The sequence below is a fragment of the Poecilia mexicana genome, unplaced genomic scaffold, assembly GCF_051168715.1.
Source record: "Poecilia mexicana isolate PSO_F unplaced genomic scaffold, ASM5116871v1 scaffold_4, whole genome shotgun sequence".
In the NCBI taxonomy this organism is placed as follows: Eukaryota; Metazoa; Chordata; class Actinopteri; order Cyprinodontiformes; family Poeciliidae; genus Poecilia; species Poecilia mexicana.
In genome coordinates this window covers 10,438,437-10,462,156 of record NW_028263373.1, presented here as the reverse complement: position 1 = coordinate 10,462,156, position 23,720 = coordinate 10,438,437, and the positions used below count along the sequence as shown (strand labels likewise).

General features: G+C 40.5%; 1 protein-coding gene across 1 annotated transcript in view; it reads right to left on the bottom strand.

Moving 5' to 3' along the window:
* The window catches only part of sema6bb (sema domain, transmembrane domain (TM), and cytoplasmic domain, (semaphorin) 6Bb), a 173,121-nt gene that overhangs the window by 71,466 nt on the left and 77,935 nt on the right, over window positions 1–23,720 (bottom strand). The window contains exons 2-5 of the mRNA XM_014994751.2: window positions 19,758–19,885; window positions 16,393–16,507; window positions 8,935–8,995; window positions 8,749–8,811 (exon numbers count right to left, since the gene is read on the bottom strand). Coding sequence (XP_014850237.2) covers window positions 8,749–8,811; window positions 8,935–8,995; window positions 16,393–16,507; window positions 19,758–19,866 — 348 coding nt within the window. The 5' untranslated portion in view covers window positions 19,867–19,885. The remainder of the gene's footprint in view (window positions 1–8,748; window positions 8,812–8,934; window positions 8,996–16,392; window positions 16,508–19,757; window positions 19,886–23,720) is intronic.

The following is a 23,720-nucleotide window of genomic DNA, read 5'->3' as shown; positions in this document are numbered from 1 at the left end:
GAGGTGGTAGTTGTTGTAGAGTAGCCATTCTGATTAAGGGTAAGATTTACTTTTTTGTTTTTCTGAGCCTCTGACTGTGTGCAGGTACAGATTCATGACCGATACATCATATATTCATCCCGATAAATACAACAAAACACTGTGATAAGTCCAAATTGCCTATCTGTAGTGGCTTGTGGTACTTTTGTACCTTCATACAGAAGCACATTCCTCAGCATGAATACTGATGTAGCTGTTAATGTTAGAGAAGATGAGTGGAAAAGATGCATAAGCGAGGATATGTTTGGATATGCAAATCTGCAGTAATATAAGCCAGACTCTGTGCAGGTAGCACGTTTCAAATCAGTTCCTCGCTCTGGAGAAAGATAATAACCAGGCCACTTTTTTTTCTTTTTTTTTTTTTGCTCTGCAGACGTTGAGTGAGCAAGTGAAGTTCCCAGCAAAGCCACACATCCACCATCTTTCTTTCACTCACACACAAAATAGACTCATCCAAAAAGCATTTATGGGGATATAAATGCGGCTGACGCACACAGAACCCCAGGACTGACAACGAGCTCTCTGTTGCTACAACACGTCGTCTCCAAACAACCTGCAGCAGAGAGACACCATTAAAAAACTCAGGGGGCTCCAACTCTAGCATCTGCTTCTCATCTATTGTCTGGAACTCAACCTTTTGCTATTAGATGATAAACAGCTTTTCATTTGACCAAAGCCTGGACTCGGAGCTTGTCCTAATGACGAGAAGAAAAAGAAATAAAATAAAAAATCTTTATGGGTTTTACCTCCGGCGGCAATCAGCGCTCCCTGTTTTGAAAGTAACAAAGTTACAACACTGTTTATGACAGCAAGACATTTGGCTTACATTGTTTTCGCTCTTTTGGGAGTAACAACAACATATTTGTTGTGTGATGAAACATAATAAAATATCCCAGCGTTATCATGATGACCCCACACAGTAGGAGTCATTTGAGGGAGAACATTGACGGGTCTTTTTTTTTTTTTTTTTTTTTTTTAAGCAAGCAGCTTCTCTAAATCTCCAAAGTTTCCATTACATGCCTGGCTGGTCCCCTGATGTTCAAGGTGCGTGCTGTTCTCCCAAGAGCAGCTATGAGCCAGAACCCTCCCACACACATGAACTCATGCTGTATACACAATAGACATGCACACAAAGCCCTTTCTGAAAACCACTTCTCTGCTCATTAAGGACAGGTCTGTCATTTTCAGGAAAAAAAAAAACAACAACTAAACAATCCCTGATGCACAATTCTGACTGAAAACAGAGCGACGCTCTGTGGCAGGAGCACAGCGAGAGTCTATGTTTGTACGGGCGTGGGTGGCGGATAGATTAACAGCGGTACTAATTTAGCAGCAACATGCTGTTCCAAGAGCTGTGGTCTTACTCAGCATGTTAAAGCCAATCTACATCCCTCTGAAACCCCTTTTTAGTGTTTGACAGTAATTCTGACTAAACTGACCACACTGGCCATGAACAAACAATCAGTCGCAAGAGGGAAGCGTGAGAAGGGAGGAACGGCGGAGGAGTGGAGATGTGACGATAAGTGAAGAAAAGGAGGGAAAAGAGAAGGGATCAGAAGAGTTTTCCAGGTAGGTCAGCCAGACCCTTAATGGCCAAAACCACCTGTTGAAAACAAACATCCAGCCCATAATAGCAAGAGAAGAATTTTGCATAGTACTTATATAAATAAAGAAAGGCCAAATGTTAATGCTTTAGAGCCTTCAAAAACCTCAAAAATGACTCTCAGTGTTCTGGCATGTGGGTGTAACACCACATTGCTGAAAATCGCTGGTATTTTCCGTTCGACTTGGCACCCAAGTGCACCGAAAGAATGCAGCTTGCTTCTAAACCTGCAGCACATTTATACGCAAAAAAGTGTAAAGCTCTACTAAGAGTCCTCAATATATTGCGACTACATTGTCATCTCAAAATAAGTGTCATAGTCCATTATTAGTATCACAAAGCGCTCTTTAAAGACATTTTCACTCAAATATTCCTGGATTCACATGTTGCATGACAATAGGAGTCTGGCTGCAGCAGATGCTAACACCCGACACAGACTATATATTATATTTATGCTTCAGATACACAAGGACAGAGAGTGAGATAAAAACAAAAAGGATCAACAGAACATGGACACCAGCGAACTCTAATTTTGCAAGCAGCGTCACATCATTAATTAGATTTTTTTTTAGAAGTTTTATGAGTAAGCATTATTAAAGAAAACCTGATTTTTTTTTATAATTTGAAGGAAATACAGGCTATGTATTTCATAGCTTGAAAGCTATGAAATGGAGTCATGCCCACAAATATTACTTAAAACTCTTCTGTGCAATGAAAAAGCCTCCTATTAACCTTCTCTGGAGGAAGCTCAGATTTCCCTGGACTTTGGAGTGTCTATAATGGGCCATCACGGAGAATAAATCAGTATGCCGGGAGTCTCTTTGCCCTTGGCAAAGCTCGTTTAAACTTCTGTAATTGTGGTGTTATTGCAAGAAAGCGCGCCGAGATTTCAGATCGAGATAAGCTGCCTTCGAGATGACATGCTTTCCAGGGATTTCAAAGCAATTTTTTTAAACAGACAGAGCAAAACAGTTTTCTGCACTCATTACACAAAGGCGGCAGTAGAAATAAGAGGGCGTGTATTATATTGGAATGCCATTCTCACCTGTATTTAATAGAGAAGGTTTGAGAATTTTGAACAAGAATAATGGCATCCACAAACTTTGATATTCCTCAGGGTTTATTTTCAGAGCTAATGAGGCAAAAACACCTGAGACACTTTAAAGATTCGTAACACTGTAACACTTTTCTGCACCACAAAATAATATTGTCTAAATTTGGTTTGGATTGAGCCTGTAACGTTGGAATGGATGTACTGGGGGTAAAATACAGCTGCTCAAGAAAAAAAAAAAAAAAAAACATGAGATGACTTGAGTTTATAGCATCTCTATTTATTCATAAGTTAAACTACAGTCAGTACAGAACCTATTTCACTGTGGATAATAACTCATTAGCTTACAATGCCATAGCATCATCATCTTGTGTTTTAATCATCACTGGGCAAAAACAGGAAACCTTTTGTCTGATCTAATGTATGTAAAATGTAAAGGGCTACAGTTACTTGATTAAGTTGGGGAAGATGTTGTGTAAATTGAACTTTTTGAACTTCATTCTATAAAGTTATAGTCTCATCAAAAATGTACCTGGACTGTTGCTTTGATTCTGTCATGCACGTTTGATAAACCATTGAATCTCCCATGACAACCTTTTGGAGGGGTCTTACCCACTTGGTCGTACGATGTGCTGCCTATTCACCCAAAGCTCCTCCTCTGAGCTGCCGTCCCCCGCCGAGCTTCCGCCTCACACAGCCCACATCCCTCATGACTCCCTCACTCAGCTCCTCCAGACTAGCAGCAGCAGCAATTAGCAAACACCTGGTGAAACTTTGAGTCTGCTGAGCTCATCATGCAAACTATTTCACAGTCCAACGCTCCTGAGTTGCAAATGGCGTCAGGGAAGAGAATTGATACGATATGTTGGCGGTGGAGCGTCGGAAAGAGAAGGTGCTTCTTAAGGAGATAAAGGGCCATTTCAAGGCGTCAAATTATGAAGTAAAATGTTCTTTATGTCATGTTTATTTCCATAACAACTGAAGGTAACGTAGTTACCATACTGTGCTATAACATCACAGAGGCGGGGTTCACCCTGGAGGTCACTGGTCGCTCGCAGAGCAACTTGGAGACCTACTAACAACCAAGCACGGACACACCGATATGTAGGAACAACGTAAGACGAATGAGAAACCAGTTGGCCTAAATCTCATGTCTATGGACTGTGGGAGAAAGCCGGAAGACTTGGAGAGAACAACAAGGAGAACACGCAAACTTGAACCTTGAACCTTCTTGCAGCAAGGCACCATTTATTATTTAGCAGCCATCAAACAGCAAAGAAACTGATTTGTTTTTCCACGCTCAAACCAAGAAAATGTGCTTTGGTTGGACAATTTAAAACCCAAGAGCAAGATCAAGGCAATATTGATTAAACAATCTTGCTAAGTGCTGGTTATAGCAATGCCCAACCACTCTTTAGAAGTGCATGACTGTGTTTGCATGCAAATGGCTGCAGTCATTGCTTGATGCTGGCATGGAGCCATTCTACTTTATTTCTTGCTTCTATAGGAGTGAAAGGGGGGACAAACATGAAACAAGGAGAAGATATGACAGACAGAGACAATCAAATACCAATGATGCAAAAGAAGGAGACAGGCAACAAACTGATCTGTAGGGATGGCGAGTGAGGCCGGTTGTGGTAACAATCCTTTGGTCAACACAATGAGAGGGAAACAGCAGGAGACGTAGGATATTGAATCTTAAGCCTAATTAAGGCAGAATACTGTGTCCTTCCTGGTCAACCAAGCAGAAATATTTAATTACAAAACCAATTCTGAGGTGGCAAGTGTTTCACATCTGACACAACCTTCCTCCAAGCAGAACAGGATATTTTCAGAGGGCGAAGAAGAGGAGGAGTGAAGACGAGGAAGGTATAAATAAAACGACAGCCTTGATTCTGGGGGATTAGGAGGAAAAAAAAATTGTTTAGGATGGACAGAATGAGAAAGAATATTAGAAAAAACTACCTTTGAAGTATAAATGCTCAAATATATACATACTTGAACTTTTTGGTGTTGTAGTTTATGATAACTGCAATAATACAGATTATGCATATTATTGTGTGAGTCTAAGTAAGACTCTGGCTGTTATGCGTTTTAAGTTAACACCTGGAACCTCTGGATTCAGGTGCATTGAGCATACATGCTTTGCTGCAGACAAATGTAACTTTTATACATTCTGTTGTAAAACTGCACCGTCATCATTTGTCTGCTCCACAGTGACTCTATTGTATGTTTAAGCCCTGGTGATGCGTATATTGCACTGCTAAAGCTCATCACAGTAAGCGTTTTAAGTTAAGGAGCCTATAGAGGCACTTGAAGCAGGAACTCAGAAACAGAAGCAATAGGTGCTGCTGACTGTGCAAAGATTCCCCTGAGACAGTCCAGTACAAGATGCTGGCAGGCAAAGTGAATATGGGATGGCATTGCAGAAAGGTTGGAATACAGGATGAACATCTGTCCTTAGAATAGACCAAAACTCCTCCTGTCCAAGTGGAAGACTCCACCGAGGATGATTGGAAATTACAGGGCAAAGGATCCTGTGGGACTTCCAGCTCCAGAATGACAATCAGATGAGGGCGAACCAACCACACACTGTGGGGGGAGAACACCACCAAGACAATGACGCAGTTGGGAACCGACACCGATTCCACGCAACACCATGAATAAGAAGCTCAAACATGAAGTAGATCCGCTCCCCAAACCACCCACAAAACAAACAAAATGGAAGTTGAGATATTTTAAATAGATTATTTATACCCATGGCAGTAATCTTTGACTTGCTATGCTTCATCTAACCAGAATGTAGCAAAATTCCTGACTTGAATGTGACAGAAAATGCATAGAGGGAGCCAAAGATTAGGGCGATGACACTGATCCCTTCCAGCCTCAAACACTAAGAGCTCATTGCCAAAGGTAAACGATCAGAATATCAGTGGAGATGCACAAAACATGGCCCGCAATTTATAAGGTTTGACTGTCGTAAAGATTTTTGATTGATTTTTAAGAACTATCCACATTTTCAACAGGCTATATTTAAGAATGTCAATAAAAAACGTTTATTTTTCCCCATATAGTCCTTTTACATAATTATCTTTTCATCATCTTTCCTGCCCCATTTTCAATCAGAGAGAAAATATCTGGCTTAAAATTGTTTTGATAACTGTAAACATGTTTTGCATGAACCCATTCAGAATATAAAAAAAAAACGTTAACGATTGCCATTACCATGTTTTGAGAAGTTATTAGACTGGTTTGAACATTGAAGAACTGAGCAGAGCTTATTCTGGCAACATTAAATTGTTTCTTATCTGGGGGTGAACAGCTGCTGCAAGCTGAAAACTTTTTAAAATAAACTTCAGCTACCTCATACAGAAAATAGTCACCAACTTAATTTTTCTAAGAACAGTTTCTAGCTTAAATCCTTTGCTGCGTTTGTACCATTTTGTAGGATTCATGTCGATTTGTGTGACGTCATGTTAACTGGGAAGTTTTATCTCTTATTGTAGTTACGTTTACAGAGCCGACATGATCTTTAAACAGAATAAATATGTAAATAATTTTTTCTCAATTGATATCGTGCCTTAAACCTTGACATATTACATATTCACACATTAAATTAATCATCTTCCTTTGGGGTTTATAAGATTTTGTTTTGTTTTGTTGTTTTTTTTAAGTTGAAGTGAACTGAATAAACAATTCAATTCACAATGTTGTCAAAAATATGCAAGAGGTCAATTTAAATGTTGGTGGCAGTGGTGAATTTAGAACATAAATACATTTTTAATCTGCACTCCGAAGTTGGAACTAAATATTGTTAGTCTAAAATTTTCAGCAACTTCATCACATCATCTTTTTTGGAAGGAACAATGAATTTCACTGTTTAACATCAACATGTGTTTTCTTCTTTTTTGTTTGTTTTTAAATGAATCCAGACTATTTTTTTTCTTCTTGTGTTTTTAAATGTAAATATTTCTGCACCATTTTGTCAAACGCGAGAAGTGTTTAAGAGGAAGAGTTCATGTGGAAAATAGCAAGAATCGTTGACCTTAAAGTGACTAAAGGTTTACATACATCTATGCATTTCTATGAGCATCCATTGAAAAGCGCCTGAGCCCTCGGAGAGCTGACTGAAAGGACCTGGCAGTGTTCTTATCTTCCTCGCGTTGCTGTGTGACTCACAGCATTAGCAGGCAGCACAGTCATTAGGGGCAAGGAGACCTTTCATATCTCCGTCAGCCCCACAGCCCTCCTCAGGGTCGGCCAGCAGGGACTCGCACGCTCCCCGCCTCTTCCCTCCTCTGAGCTTTGGCTTTTTTGTCTCAGTCCCTCGGTCCTCCATTGTGCCTCCGTCTGGCACTGTCTCACACAGATTTAATGTCAGGTGTTCTCTCTCGCTGTGTTAAATAAGTCTTATTTTTTTTCTGTGCCTGAGGGGGAGACGGCCCATGTGGCCCCCTTCAGCCACATCCATCAACCCCTGCACAAAACCACTCGCACACATGAGCTTAACATGCGCTGTTTATGCGTGGCAGACGGCAGCGCGGAATATGAGTGTTGGAAATATAAGAGGTATTCAGGCGTGGGCTGCTTGGCCGCTATTGGGACATATCACCCCGTCTCTTCCTCCCCACACTGGTTTTTTGACACCCACGTACATTCAGTGAGGACGCAGGCCGCGGTGTTAACCCACGATGGAGGGACAAGTTTTAAGCAGGAAGAAATTATTATATTATTTCCTTCCTGTGTGAGCGAGTGGCTCATGAAAAATACGACTTCCATAGATCGATTTACACTCGAAACTGTTTTCTAGGATGGATGATGCATGCTGCGGTTTCAACATGCACCCTTCAAATGCCTTATCCAAATTATTCAAACAAAAATAATTAAAGCCGATTTTTTTTTTTCCTAAAAAAGTTTTTCATTTTGTAAGTGCAAGATAACAATCAATAAATTAGAAACTTGTTCCACTAAAGAAACAGCTTGTTGAGAGGTAAAACAGCATGCCGAGTTGAACATAATGAAAAAATTAAATGCCTGCCAGTCTTCTCCAAAATTGCTGATATTTTAACATAAATTTTTCATCCCTGTTAGTTTTAATTTAGACAGACACCTTAGTTTAATAGAACTTATAATAAGCACTAGTTACTAATCTTTTCTACATTTGCAGGATTGCCTTTAGCATGAGGCATGTCATTAAATCAAGTAGAACAGATTTTTTTTTTTCCTCTCTCCCTCTCTCATCATTTAGGAACGTAGCATCTTCTGGGGAGATTGAATTTAATTACAAAAATCAAATCCTCAATTAGGCATAGACCAGTTTCCCATTCCAAGGTATTAAAAAGTTTGAATTTTAAATAGGTTAAGAAATGTCCATCATGCTGTTCCTACAAGATAAAGACTTCTCAATGAGACGCCAGAGAAGGTGATCAGACTGTGGTAATGCGGCAGAAAGTGGACCGACTACAATAAGACTACGTCACTCTCTTACTTATGAGGAAACTAAACTAAAAAAAGTGACGTCCATCACCCTGATTAGCTGTACAGCTTATTAAAGGGCATAATTACATAAAGGTCTAATATTCTTCACAATAACCGAATTTTATACACATCACTATATTTAGCAGGTCTATGTATTTGACTCGAAACAAGAATAAAACCCCAGGGTTGATAATAAAATATTTTTTGATTATTATTTGAACAGATGTAGGATTATTTGCAACCGTTTTGTTTTAAATTGAAGCAGTAAAATCATTTTTGTTTAAAAATGTCTGTTTTAAAACAGTGGAGCCACGACATCTTTACTCATGGCTGCTATAAAATGATGATCACATATTGACTTATTTGCAAATATGAGGAAAAGAACAAACTGGACCAGTGCACACAGTACCACCTCAGATAGCTCATCACGAATCCAAGCAAAACTGAGCTTAACTTTGACTAGAGTCTCTGATGAGACTCACTAGCGGTTGGATTTGTGAACAGCTGACTGCAAAATCCCTGTGAGACCTTAAAATGTATAAATACAAGAGAGACGTATGAAGAAACTGCGTCTTACCTCATGTTTGCCCTTCATCCTGCAGATCCTGATGTCATTTTTGTTCGACTCCCATGTTCTCTTCTGTAAAGGAAAAGAGACCCAAATTATCTCAGTTCGTGAGCTGCACACGCATGTCTCTGCAGACACAAAGCAACATCTCTACAGAGGTTGTAAATGCTACATGTGTCTGTCCAGGAGACGTACTTTGCTGTAAAACATCTCATCCCCAGCACTGTTGTCCAACTCCACCCGGAAAAGATCATCCCTGCACAGAGAGACAAAGAGAGAGAAGGTGATTGAGCTGGGTTCGTCGGTGCAGCATTATCCACGGTTTCAGAGGCACAGGGCTACATTAAGCAGACCATCAAGCATTACTGTCTATGCAAGAGTAGAAAACGGATATTATTGCAAGCTCAGTATCTTCGTGTTTTTGGAAACCACACGTCTCAGACAAACTCACAGCATGATGTCCCCCAGCCCCTACGTACGCTACCGCTGTGCATCCTTTTCCAGCCACTGTGCAAGTCTGCGTTGTGAAGTTTGTGATTGTAATGTGACAAATTGCGAAAAGGTTAGGGTGGTATTTCTGAAACTTAATGTGCATAAAAACTTAGAAGGAGAAGATTTCTAAGTTGTGCAGAGTTTTGCACAACTGCGAAGCACAGAAATCAGCAACATTTATTTATTAAATCAAATTGATCAGACAGACCTTCAGATCAGAGCTTTGTGAGGTCTTCCACTTGTCTCCAATCATATGAGAAACGATACCAGACTAAGTTGCAAAGCCTCATATTCTGTCTCTCAACTTTTCCCTCTGATCATTAAACTTGACTGGCTGCCTTGAATTTTCTGCTCAGCCTCCCAATTCAGGCTTATCAGTCATACTGAAAAGCCTGTAATTGAATTAATGAATGATTTAATCAAGTGGTTGCACTGAGGCTTTCACACCCTCACATGCTGCCCACACATAGCCTAAAATCCTAACACCATGAATAAATTCACAAAACTCCAAACGCCGCGTTTGGAGTTTGCACTTTTAATCCCCGGCTAATTGTGTGGCAACCTTGGATGTTCCTGTGAAAAATGCCGACCGAACAAGAGTTACGCTGGGCAGATAACGGCCGTCGTTTGCATATTGATTAAGGCCTCCGTATCTGTTGGGATGGATCTGAAGTGCGGGCTTCAGCTGAGCACGGGGCCGTGCTCCGAATGGCCTTATCTGTAAATCTCCGATAGCCGAGTTAGTGCGGCGGTATCGATCCCGTTTCTCATCCAGCGCCGTCCCTCGTCCGACCCGCGAGTTTGCTCTTGCTTTCACCTTTCCTCTGACGGACGGAGGAGTCATCTCTGTGTACTACCTATGCGAATCCTGTTAAAAACTCAGAGCGAACATCGAGACTTACATGTGGATTTACAGCGGAGTTTATTAAATGAGAAAACTTTAGGAGTGAGTGTCTGTCGAGACTGCAGGTGCCGTCAATCTCCGGAGTAATTTATCTTTATTTCCTGTTGTTCCGTTTGAAGATTACCACCCTTAGTCAGCCTCGCAGAGCTCAGGGGTGAAGAAGTGTCGGCTCAGTGAGCCCGCTGCTTAACAGGTCAAAGTCTCAAAATGGTGTGGAGCCGAGAGTCGGGGCTAATCTCTCCAAGACTTTGCCTCAGCAATGCATCAGAATAAATACGGTGACTGGAGCTTTGGAAGAGCTCGGTAAAATCATGCAGCCGTTGTGATTTGAAAATGTTAGAAATATTAAGTTAAAGACTGAACCAAGAGACAGTTTGTGATCCCTGAAGCAGTCAATGGAAGTGTGAGGAATCACATGTGTCAATCTATAAAAAAAATATTAATATTCTTCTAAACTGCAAAGCATATTTGTTTTCATAGCAGTAGCACCCTCAGACAGCTCTTCTAGTCTTTTCCATTGTGTCTGAACAATACAAATGACTCACTGGCTCTGGGTCTGGCTAAATAATAGAATTGAATGGGATAAAAGAAAAAAAAAAGAAAAAGAAACTCCTCTTATCTTTATTAAATTATTTTTCCTTTAAACTTATTTTAAAATGCCATGTAATTATTGTGAAAATGAGCGGGGACAAATTTGTAAGGGAACGAAAAAGAAAGAAAAATCACAGAAACAATAATCCGACCAATTAACTGTGAGTTTTTGCCCCTATAACTACATTTGATCAGAAAAAGAAAAAAGAAAACATTTAAGTAGGAGTGGGTGCTCTCATTACAGGGATCATAAAAGTATGTCTCTAAAAGAGCAAAATAAAATTCACTACATTACGTGAGCAGGGATTCAAACGGCTCACCGAAGTTGTTTGGTAATTGAATCTCAATTAGAAAGACTGTGTGAGCATTTGTTTAAAAGACGTCTAAGAAATAAATTGTAGCCGAGAGTAATATCCCTTTTCAAGAAGGTAATTCAGTGTTTCCTGGCCAACTTTATAGAACATGCCCTTAAACTCCTTATCTCAGACTTTAAGGAAATTAAACCAGTCCTACTTAGATTAACTACAACACAGAGACTGCAGGATCATTTGTTAAGGCCCTCTTGTTGAACCATTGAGTATTTATGTATTTGGAGGCGATTAACCAGATGTTTCGTTAAGCCCAGGTAGGGAGTGCGTTCCCTCTTGGAACAGCCCGTGGCTCCTCTCATCCTCATTAGCTCAGTTTGGTCTAAGATTTTACACCAAGTTTCATATTTCACTCTGCCAGACCTTGTTTTGGTATTCATAATATGCGTGTCCCCCATTACCTGTCTCGCGTTATTAATGGCCTCAACCCCTCCGACCTCGGTATTAGAAAGTCAACATTTGCTCCAGATAAACTGTCAGCATTTCCTACATTTTTACTTGACCACCTCATGAACCTTCTTCTTATAGCTCCGCCACACAGCAGCAGAGCTGAGGTCAAGACCTCTAAAGCCTCACATTTTTCTTTTTTGGCTCGCCTGTCTTTAGTGGCTGCTGCTCGGTGTGTGAGCTGCAGAAATACTTTCTAGTGCACCGGAGAAGAAGTCACTCTAATGAACAGAACAAGGATGGATTGAATGTTGTGTTAGACCGACTTACAGTGTTGTGTTTAAAATTGAAGATAAAGATTCAATTTTAGGTCTTGAATTGTTTGTTAAACAGAATCTTCTATTCTGTGAGGCCATCAACGACAATAAAAACTAATAAAAACAATTTAAAAAAGCACAAAAACACAATACATTCACAACAATCCATGAGAGGGTTGGGCAATCAAACAAAAACTGCAGTGATGAAGGAACTAAAAAAATAATAATAATTGCTGATGTCAGAGCCGCTGTATTTGCAGTCTTTAAAGACTATACTATTGAAAACCAATTAAATCATTTTATTTAAATAATCCCGGATTTCAGTGCCGACTGTGACGCCAAACCTGAAAGAACACATTTATATGCAAAACATCCATGTTGCTAAAATTCAACACTATAAAACGTGGGCGTCCTCTCATCACCTGTGCGAGTCTGTCTTTCAAACACACTTCTGTCTGCGTTAAAAGTCTGTCAGCTCCGTCAGACTGGCAGCTGGGACCCTCCTGACTTTCCAGTGTTTATACCAACCAAGTTTCATTGTAGCCGTCTGCCGCGAAGCATTTGACCTGACGGTGACCAGAGCAGGACCCCTGTTGACATCCGAGGTCAACGTCCGTGGGCTAATAACCGACCTCCAACCTGGAAGTGAGACGGCAGTTCAAGCAGACTCGCACACAGTTAAAGTCAATTGCGCAACTGGAACAGTAGATGGCTTTGTCCTTTTATACTGCCAAATATAAACACTTTTTAAAGTGGCTAATATTTGCACGGATTAGCCTTTCGGATCCGAGTGAGAGCTGGAGCCCACAGAATCCACCGCTGCTCGTCTTTACAGCAATGAGGCAGGGCTTAACGCAGCAAGGTGCTTACTCCCACCTAGCAGCTGGCAAATACATAGTTTAATTTCATTTAGGAAGGTTGGAAACAGAGCAGGGAGGGGTAGCTTCTCTCAGCAGGTGCTTGCAGCAGGGATTTAACTCCGCTTGCAGTCTCAGGAGCAGCTATGCTAACAGTGACAGGACTCGGGGATGATTGGGGCGTCTTATCAGGCTGCACACTCCGTGGGAGCTTCTGGCAGCTATACCCTGCCACTACAGATACTTATATATATTATACATTTTAACACTCTGTTGCCGACTTGGTATGCACACGCATTCACGCATGCATCTGTTTCTTTCAAGCTAAAATGAAAAAAATGAATGGGTCTCTTTCTTGGTATTTCCATACCTGCAGAATAATGAAATGACTCAAAGCAAGCATCAAGCATAAAAACATCAAGTAGGCAAAAACATCTCAAAAAGTATTACATCATCTACTAATACAAAGATAGGCTAGAAGAGATGACGAGTAAAGTTAACATCTGTCAGTTTGAAGGGGGTTTTATAGAGGAACCTCTGAGGTTTCAGGACTCCAGTGAACCGCAATAAGAGAAATTACATTTCTCAGGGTTGATGACCACCAAGAGCCAACAAAAAGCTCATCCTGAACAACATCTGATGCACCGCCGTCCTCACTTCGCTCAGTTAAGGTCAGAGGTCATAACTGAACAGTGAGAAAGAGAATGGGCAAAAAAAGCTTCCATGTGGGAGCCCCAAAACCAAAACCACTTCTGACCAAAAAGGACAAATAAAATCTACAAACAAACAAAAGATGACACTTTAATAATCACCAAAATGTCTCAAAAGTAGTCTGTGGACTAAAACAAAAGCGATGATGCTTTGCTGCTTAGGACTTGGATAACTTGCCATTATCGGTGGAATCATGAATTCTTGAAGAAGAACATCTTGAACCCGCAGGACTTGCCCATAAATACAGCAGAACAAGGATTTGTAGCAAATCCTGCAACGAATGGCTACGAAAAAGAAAAGTCAGATTAACCTATTAAAAGTTGGTACTTAAATTAGATTGCGATGCCTTGGTGTGATTTTTAACAGCCTCTTCATGACTAAACATCGATGAATGTGATTGAATTAAGTGACAAAATAAAGAACAAATCTGTAACCGTTTTTTTTTTTCGTTGTTTTTCTTTAACTACTATACCTTTGCCCTCTTGCCTCATATTTATTGCTGCTGAGTCAGGAGAGTATTTTACTATCATGAACTTGGTAGAAACATTGATATCCCATTACCTACTTAGTAAAAAGAAATTTTACTGCTGTAAATCACAGTGAACATTTTGCAACACGGTTCACGGTTCTGGTTATATTTTAGCACAGAGCTTCAGGCAGCAGTAGCTTTGGCTGCCTCAGACAGTTTTATTAGCAGTCTGTTTAAAAACATGCGTGTGTTAGCTTATGGACCGTCTCAGTGCAGACAGAATGGCTGCAACCATGTTACATCGTTTGATAAATTTACTACCACGTCCCATGAGTGAGGGGGGACCCGCTGGGGGCCGGGGGGACCGGGTCATTTCCTCAACCACGCCGTCTCTTTATTTTTGGAAAACACAAACTTCTTTTTCTTGATCAGGAAAAAAATAGATCGTGGTTTGAATTATACTACCATTCATCCATTCAAATTTAGTCCAGCTGATGCTTGTTTTCTCAGACGCTGAAGATGTACTGCTGCAGTTTGAACTACAATGAGCTGTTTGTCCTTCGCCTTCAGTCTTGACCACCGCGGCGGCGGGTCTGCTCGGGATCAGCACATTCCGCAGACTTACACACATGTGGAGAACATCATTCCACTTGAGACAAAACAAGAACATGCTTGACCTGCCATTTGTTGGTCAAAGAAAAGGTGCACCCGGACAGGCACAGATTTTTATTTTTTTATTTTTGTAAACGAGGAGTGGCATTTGCGATTTGAGACATGTCCTTTCGAAAAGGATCGCACCAATTATTCTGGATAGGCTGCGACAGATTATGAGACATGTGAAAGGTTAGTTGGCTCCTAACACCTATTTTAACATTTGAAGGCTGGCAAGGTTTCTATTACTGTGAGGACGTGAGAGGAGCCCGACGACAGCTGTGACTTTAAGGACCGTGTCACTAAGGAATGGTTAGCGCCCGTTACCTCTCTTTACTGGGGATTAAGTCAGTGCAGTTTTACATACTGCTCAAATGCAGACCCTAAGCCTGTCTGTCTATTCCTACTTGAAGTCGTTCGAGTTGCACGCTGCAATTTTTTAATGTTACGTAGCATCCCCTTAACACCACTGTGTCTTTTACTCAACATCACCTGAGCTTTCCTTTTAGTCCAACTTGCTGTGTTTCTGCAGGAACACTGGTCACTGAGAATAACATCCTCGGGGATGACAATTGACAATTGATGACAATTTGAGGTAAAATACAGCCCTTCAGAATCCTGCATGTTTGTCACACCTCGTCACTGCCTGACAAGGTGGGAGGATCGTAGGTCTCCTGGCTCGGCGGGATTGAAACCTCATGCATGTGGGCTTCCACAAGCTGTGCGACTGTAGAAAAATAATGGTTTTGCCTCCTCATATCAGATTGACCAAGAGACTGTGCAGAGGTGGAACTAAGGCTAAGATTTAACAGTTCATAAAGCTTTCACATAAATGCTAACACTGCAGTTTGCTAAAGTGTTTGGGTAATCCAATAACATTTAATGACCGTGAGGAATAAAACACCAATAAATGAGGTATTGATACTTGACATACCTGCTGAAAAATTCAGTCACTGCACGAAACTGTACATTTGAGCTACATCTTCTTTAACATCTACACGCCTTTGAACCTTTTCACATTTTTTCGACGCTAAAGCAACAGACTTTGATGTACGTTACTGGATTTTAAGGTAGCAGGAGCAACACAGAGCAGCACATAACTGGGAAGTTGATGGAGAATGATTAACGGTTTTAATAAACAAACTTAAAAGTGCAGAGCGCTTTGCGTTTGAAACCCACTTTACCGATCCCCATAAATAAAATCTGGTTCAATAAACTGCTTTCAGAAGATAAGATAAATAAAACTCTACCTGTGCATAACTTAATCTTGGAGTAAATACAGCTGTTCTTTGAAGTTTTGATTTGGAGAAACGTATTTGCAGTCAGATGTCGGAGATATTTTAGACTTGAACTGATGAAACATTTCAGAACATTTGCAGTCACACACACTCAAGACTGTATAGTGAAAACAGAAAAAGTAAGAAGAGAGAGAGAAAAAAAAGCAAAACTCAAAGAGTAAAGCCTTGTGAAAATAAACAACTCAGCAGCGCAGAATGTAATGCACATATTCTGCCACATAAAAAGCCATTGTGTTCATCTGGACAAAGGAGGCTTTCATATTTTGTCAGCAAAAAGTTAGTCATACACTCCACAAAACTGCCTTTACAGAAGAACGTCAAAAAAAAGAGAGCTTTCCAAAGGCACTGTGTGCCATGAAGAGAAGACTCCTTCCATATGCATAAGTGTGGAAGAAAACACTTTAAACTGAACATAGCCCTGCACACAAATGCCCATGGTGAAAGTTGGTGGTGGCAGAATCATACTGTGGGAATAATGCAACAAAGCTTAACATTAGTAGAAGGTTTTCCAAGTCCCACAAATTTCACAAGTATAACCGTAAAACACAGTTTGTTATTGGATACACAGTCCTGTGTGAGTGTGTGTGTGCGTGTTGGCTTTGTTGTACCTGGCGCCGATGTAGAGCGTCCGGTTGACCTGGATGATCCTCTGGATGTGCAGAGGCTCTTGTCTGAGCCACGTTTGGTGCGGTCGACCCAGGAACACGGGGTATCTTCTTACCACTATTGGTCAACAACAGGGAGAAGCACATATTTAGAGCACATAATTCAATGTCACATGCTGCTTTTTTTTTCTTTCTTAATTAAGAAAAGCACTTTGAAATGCCTTGCTACTGAATGTGCTATAAAATTTGATTGATTGATAATTGTTTTTAAAGTAACATTCAGTAACATTGTTCAACTGGACAATAAAAAGGCTTGGTTTGAAAGTTCAGCATTTATAATAAATATTCATCACAAAGTGGAACATTCTGTCTTTCCGTTTACTGGCTTGGGCAGAGGATTCATTTTTAGAGGAATGGTTCATTTACTCCAGATTCAGGGTTTTTTTTTCCCCCCATGTTTTGTCGAATGGTGATTCAAAAAGGAATGTGCAAAAACCAACATCTTCTGTATTTTAGAGAACACTGTATTCTTTGTGTTGAGGGGAAAAGTTAGTTTGTAGTGAGATGAAGGGAGAAAAGATACAAAATGTCAGAGAATAAGGCAGCTATTTTTAAATAGGTTGGATTACGGCTAAGAATCCTGTGCAGCTATGTGCTTTGACCTTCACCTCAGATGCAGAGAGAAAGTTTGCATCTGACATCCTTTCATCATCTCTCTTCTCTGCCATCATTACTTTTTTATATCCTCCTCTATAACTCGGCTCATCTCTCTTGATCTTTTTAACCTTTGTACTTCATCCTTTTTTCTTAAGGTGTTTACCAAAATTTCTTATCACAAACAAAGATGGGCATCACTTGCCGATTCAAAATGTTTCCATTTCTACATGTACGTGTAAAAACTGTATGCCTACATATAACGTAATATGCAGTGAAAGCCACTGTTGAGCAAAACAAACCCTTATGATGCTTTCAAGACTGTAAACTCAGTAAACAGTTTACTGAATTTCAAACCTGAAAATGAATCTGAATTGAAAATGAAGAGAATTTAAGTCACTTTGACTTGACTGGTTGTTGGTGCCAGATGCCGTGGTCTGAATATTTCACAAATTGCTGATCTGCTGGGATTTTCACACACAAACATCTCTCTGTTTAGCAGAGAACGGGAGAAAATAGCCAGATGTGAAAAGAGAACTGGAGGACTGGTTTGAGATGATAGAAAGGCAACATCAAATAACCGTTTGTTACAACTACGGATGGATAACACCATTAAACACCTTAGACCTTGAAGCAGACGCGTTACGACGTCAGGAGACAGTAACGAGTGCCGCTCATTTCAACTGGCAGGAAACTCTGGCTACATTTTGCACAAGATCACCAAAACTGGACAATAACAGATTGTAAAAATGTTGCCTGATCTCAGTTTCAGCTCCAACACTCAGCTGGAATGGCCGGAATTTGAATTTGTCATACACAGCATTAAGCCATGAATCTGTCTATTGTTCAGCAGCAATAGTTTGGGTGGTGTAATAGAGTGGAGGATATTTTGGCACACTTTTGACTCCTCACTACCAAGTACCTTCAAAACACAACAGCCTATCCTCAGAATATTTGCAGGCCATGTATCCGTCAGCTGATGGCTGCTTCCAGCAGGAAAACGCACCAAGTCCAAATGCTCAATTAATCTCAAACTGATTTATTGAGCAGGACAATAAGTTCGCAGTGCTCAAATAACCTCCACAGTCATCGGATCTCATTGCAACACAGCACCTTAGCAATGTAGGTGCCACGGAGGTGCAGATAACTAATCTGCAGTGGCAGATTTGGAACCAAAAGAGTGTCCAACCTGATACAACCAGGATGTAGCTGATGAGGCAGGATAACCATGAATGCATGCATCATTCCTAACCCTGATAATGGTGTATTTCCACTTGCAGAAGACAGACCCCTTATGTAATTCTAATGCTTACATTGCTTCATTAGATCAAGATTAGGAGGCATAACTTTGGGAAATATAGATGTGTAAGATTGCAATCTCTCATTGCGCAACATGCTGCAACCTGTAACCGGCACATGTAGCTGTAGCTCTTGATCAAAAGGTTTCCATGTAAAATCGAGGACTTTTTTTTTTTGCTGAAGGTTACAAATGATGTATAATCTCACGTTACTTGTATTACATAATATGTTTCTGTGCAAAACCTTAAAAAGTACATTATCTCTCAGCTGCACATGTGCTTCTGATTACAATCAGAAGGAAAATAGTTTCTACTACATTTAACTAGGCAACATTTAACTGCTATAGCAGTTTCTTTGTTAGAAACTGCTATAGCATATATTTTTCTATCATTATCTTTCATTTTGTACTGTTTTATGCAAGATATGGGACGACATGTACCAAGGTTAAAAATAAGTCCAAGAACTGTAAAAAATAAACAAAAAGTAGATTTCGCTGTTTGGAAACATTTATGAAAGAAAAAAAATAAACACAGACCTTTATCGTTTTGGCAGCTAGTCATCCTTATAAGTGCAACGCTGTCTGAGCAGAAAGCTTGGCCTTTTAATCACCTAACATCGAAATGTGTTTTCCTGGTGTTACTATACAAAGATAGGTTGACTTAGGCAAAAGAGACCATCACAAAATAACAAACACGTGTTTAATTGTAACTCTCATAACAAATGTATGTCATTTTAGCAGCACTTTTGCTTTTCTGTTTCAGATAAATTGCAACATGGTCATGGTGTGCAGTTTGGTTCCAAATCTGTAAGTTAATGGCGTATTTTCTTTTTCTCTCTTTTGTAGACGATGTATGTTCCTCTTTGACCGTTTTATTCAGACTCATGTGAGCTGCTGATGAAAGCCGCCCACTATAATTCAGCTGATCCGGTGTGGAGCTCAGTAGCCTGACAATGTCTGCTCTGTATCGATGCTCGGGAAGGGCCTGGACTCGGTTGGGAAGCCATCAGTCACCATTATCGAACGATAATCAATCAAAGTCTGGTCAGAGCTGGAGACTGCCACGCTGCCGTGGAGACGCAGAGTCTGAGCGCTGAAGGAGCTGCCGTCCCCTGAGGATCCTCGCATGTTGGCGAGGGGAAGCTATGAATCTGAGAACCCCTTCTTACACGCATGGTCTCAATCCTGAACGTGGCCCCAAATCACCTGACCTGGACAGCAGTCAACACCCTTCGTGTGAGAGCCTCTGTGACCTGCATGACCTACGCCACGACCGTTCTCCGTACCCCTTCCCCCAACTCTATTCATCCCCATGCGTGTTTTGGCTGCAGTCCAGAGCTTCCCACTTTGTGTCTGGTGAGAGAGTACGCACAAGGGAATAAGAGTCTACAAGACAGAAAAGCCAGGAGGTCGTTACCTTCAGTGGGGATGAAGTTCAGGGGTCCGGGTTCCTCTGGGAACGCCAGGCTGGCTGTTCGGAGGATCCAGCACATCAGGAACAAGGAGTGAGAGATCCCTGCCGCCATCGCAGCACCACTGCGGATTCTGGGAACAAATACGAAAATAAATTAAAGAAATGAGTAAAACACAACACTGAGCTGCTGCACAGTTGGGTTGGTTCTCTGTACTGACGCTTCTCTTTCTTTTGTACTCCCAAAGCTCCTCTATCTCCATGCCGAGATGTGCAGGGAGATAAGTGGCCACTCCAACTCGGGGATTAAGACATCCTCTGTGGTGGAACTAGTCTAGTCGGCTCCGAATGCAGCCTGATCACTGTGGCATCAAACATCACACCAATATGACACATCTGAAACCTTTGAGTAAGACACATGAGAGCAGAGGAGCGGCTAAAGATCTCGGGTGAGACGGGATGGGGGGAGAGAGAGATATGCCATTTACATGGATGAAACCAAATCTCCAAAGGAGCCGAGTGAGTGAAGCGCTCCAGACGTCAGGCATCATCTAGGATATGAAAGCGACTGAGAAGGGGAGAGAAGAGGTGGTTTACTTAAATTAAATGCCTTCCAGTGACACAAATCACCCCTCTGCCAGAGTGGCTGGTGTTTTTTTTTTTGTTTTTTTTATCAAGCAGCACTGAGGTGCATATAGGTTCTGCGATGTAATTCATGTGGAAATACAAATGATGCCTAAATGAAGCTACCATCCACCATCAATCTAGAAAATAACTCCCCAGCTCTGCCTCTCTTTGGAGAAAAGCTCTTCTGGGATTGCTACCAACTTGAGCCACAAACCTCAAAGGATATAAAGTGGCTGACCACAGCCTCCGCGTCCTGATACTGCAATTTTGCTTCAAAAGCACATGTGTGACTCAAAGTGTTTCCAAAAGGCACTTTGTCAAGCTGTTACTGACTCATCTTTAAGAATGTGTCGGGTCCATCATCCACCGCTGGCATCAAATTGTGTTTTCACTCAAACTGCACACACAGTAATTTGAAGAATCCTGAAATTGAGCACTCCTCCTCTCATCGAGTAATAAGATTTAAAAGTCTCCATTCCAACCCCTGGAAACGCAAAACATTTCTTGCAGTCGTGCGCAACTGCAACATCTCACAATTTGAATAGCCAAAGCTGAATTTCTTTATGCAAAATGCAGAGGCATTCCAGTGTGGTCACTGATGTGCATTGTGCGAAACTATGCAAATAACCGAACAGTGGATAACTTGGAGAGCCGCCGAACCCGAGGGGTGCAATCGGCTTATGGAAAGGTTTACATTAAAAAGGTAAAATCATGATGATTTTCAGAATATTTCAACAATTACAGATGAAATTTTGCCACTAACAACAAAGTTATATTACTTCTATCCTAATCCTTAATCATGTTCATGTTAATATTTTTGTTTGTTACATTAGATTTTAAGTTAAATTAATGCCGCCAGGCCCCATGTTTGCATGCAGCACTGGACGGCGAAAGTAGGCTTTCACTTGAATTAATGGCACAGAGTCAGAAAATGTGGAGTCTTTTTCAGAGATGTATTAAACATCTTTCATGTGGTCTATTCAGTTCTGGGAACACAAGTAGAACAAAAAAATTACTGAATCGAGAAAAAAAAATGCATTAGTGGTTATCAAATGTGTAGGTCACGATCAATGGAGCCCAGCAGCTGTAAGATAGAAAGCCTGCAACAATGAAAGCATCTGCAAGGTCACTGAACAGTGCTGGCACATTCTTTCACATAACAAATATACGAGCAGCGGCTGCTTTATTTTTTTCTGCCCTGCTGCAGAATTCCAGCTAGAGTCACAAAAATCACAGCCATAAAAGAAAAAAATAATAATTAAATCTTGCCTGGATTTAAGATTTCCATTTGTAACAGAGGCAAAGGGATTTAGACTAAACATCGTCCTATGCTGGCTGCTTCAAGTAGGTTTTAGGTGGAAACAGACATTTTGTGGCTCCTAAAGCAATCTGTGCCGACTGTAAAACGATGCAGCTTTGTTTGTTGCTTTTTCTTTGGTTTGTCTTCATTCCCAGCAATGGTCCCCCATTAGTTACTGTATATGGACGGTCAAAGAAAGATGGAATAAGGAAGCAGATGCTGGCTGGAAAAGTCAAATACTTTAAACGGCAAGAGTTTCATATTTGACGCCAGCTGCTCCTTGTTTTCCGTTACTTTTTGCTTGTCGTTTACCATTAGCTACAGTTCATTGTTTTGTTAAATGCAATTTTCTGGCTAAATAATTTAACGGCTGTAGTGAAGTGTAGGTCAGAGCACAATCAAGTGAAAGGTTTATATTGAAAAAATGTGTTTATTTAGCAACCTGACCAACCAAATGTCAAGCAAATGATGCTTTTGAAGTTACCGTGATGTGACAAACAGCTTGCATAGATAATTGCTTAGATGGCTTTAAGTATCTCCACACATCTGGTTTGTCAGATAGGCTATTAATAGCATCCATATTTGAAAAATGTTGTTCTGAGTAAACCTTTAACACAATCAACCATTTCCAGTTTATTAGCTAAACATACAAAGTTGTCTTAGTCAATGGAAAGAAAATTAATTGCTGATAAAAAATATCTTAGTTTATCACAAATTCAGTAAATTAAGTTTTTATTTCTACTAAATCAGTTCAAGAGTACTTTGTAAATGCATAACATCTGTTTTTATAGACTAATAATATAAAGACGTGCAGTTTTAATGATTCACCAGCGATATAATGAATAAAACTACTAAATAAAAAGCTTAAGAAGAGGAAATGTATGGGTTATGATGAATACATCTACTTTGTTTTTTTTTGTTTTTTTTTTTAAAACGTGCTTCTTTTAAAAACATCCGACAGGACAATCTATACTTTTTTTTTACTTACTTTAACTGCAAGACTCAATCCTAGCAATGTTCCTTCGTTTATCTAAGTAAAGACTCCACTGCTTTCTCCACTGCTGAAATGTGCTTTCCATCCGAGGTCATTGTTTTTTGTTTTTTTTTTTCCTTAAGTTTCTTTCTCACATGCTCTCAGTCTTCCCCCGAAGGATACAAACAGTCATTGTGCAGCACATCGCTTTAATGGAGTCACAGACATAACCTTATCAAGACACATAATCTTTATGGGACATTTCTCAAATTCCCTGGACTGACACCAGAAGAAAAGTGGGAGGCATGCTAATTACTCAACACCCACAAGCAAAATTACAGGAGGTGAAGGTTAAAGAGTCACACTGAGAAGGAAGAAAGTCATTGGCTTGAAAGTGATAGATTTAGAGAGAGATAAGCGAGGCTGAATAAGACGCACACAAAGAGAAGATGAGGAGTCAGAGAGATAGTATATCCAATCAGAGAATCTTTTGTTTCACCTATTAAAAATGTATGACTAAATGTCAGGCAGTATGCATTCGATTAGTATAATTAGACACCCTGGGCTATAGTATTTCGCCGGCCAGCAGAATAAGTAGATACACAAGTCATAAACCAAATGCAGGAGGGAGATATTTTAGCGTGCGTGTGTATGTGTAAAACTGTAATTATGACAAACGGCACCAGCCAAGTCCATCCAGAAGCATCTATGTGGGGTAAAAGCTGTACTTCAGCGTACTATTAATGCTGGATAAGGCACGCTGCGGCTCCAATTTAACATTTGAAGTAAAACTCCTAATTGAACACCTGGGTGTCACAAACCTCTGTGTTCAAACTATAAATGTCAGCAAGGTTTTTTGGGGTTTTTTTTTTTCCCCTGTTCATATGGAAGTTGGCACACAATATGAGCTTCAAGGACATGGAAAACATTAGCAGAAAAGCGACTCTGTCGGAGGTAAATGGACAGTCGGAGCAGCTGAGGAGGGATTTTGTTTTCAGGGCTTTAACATGCACAGTCAGGGAAGGCCTTCATTCATAAGACTTGCCGGGTTGCCAAGTTACTGCTTGGT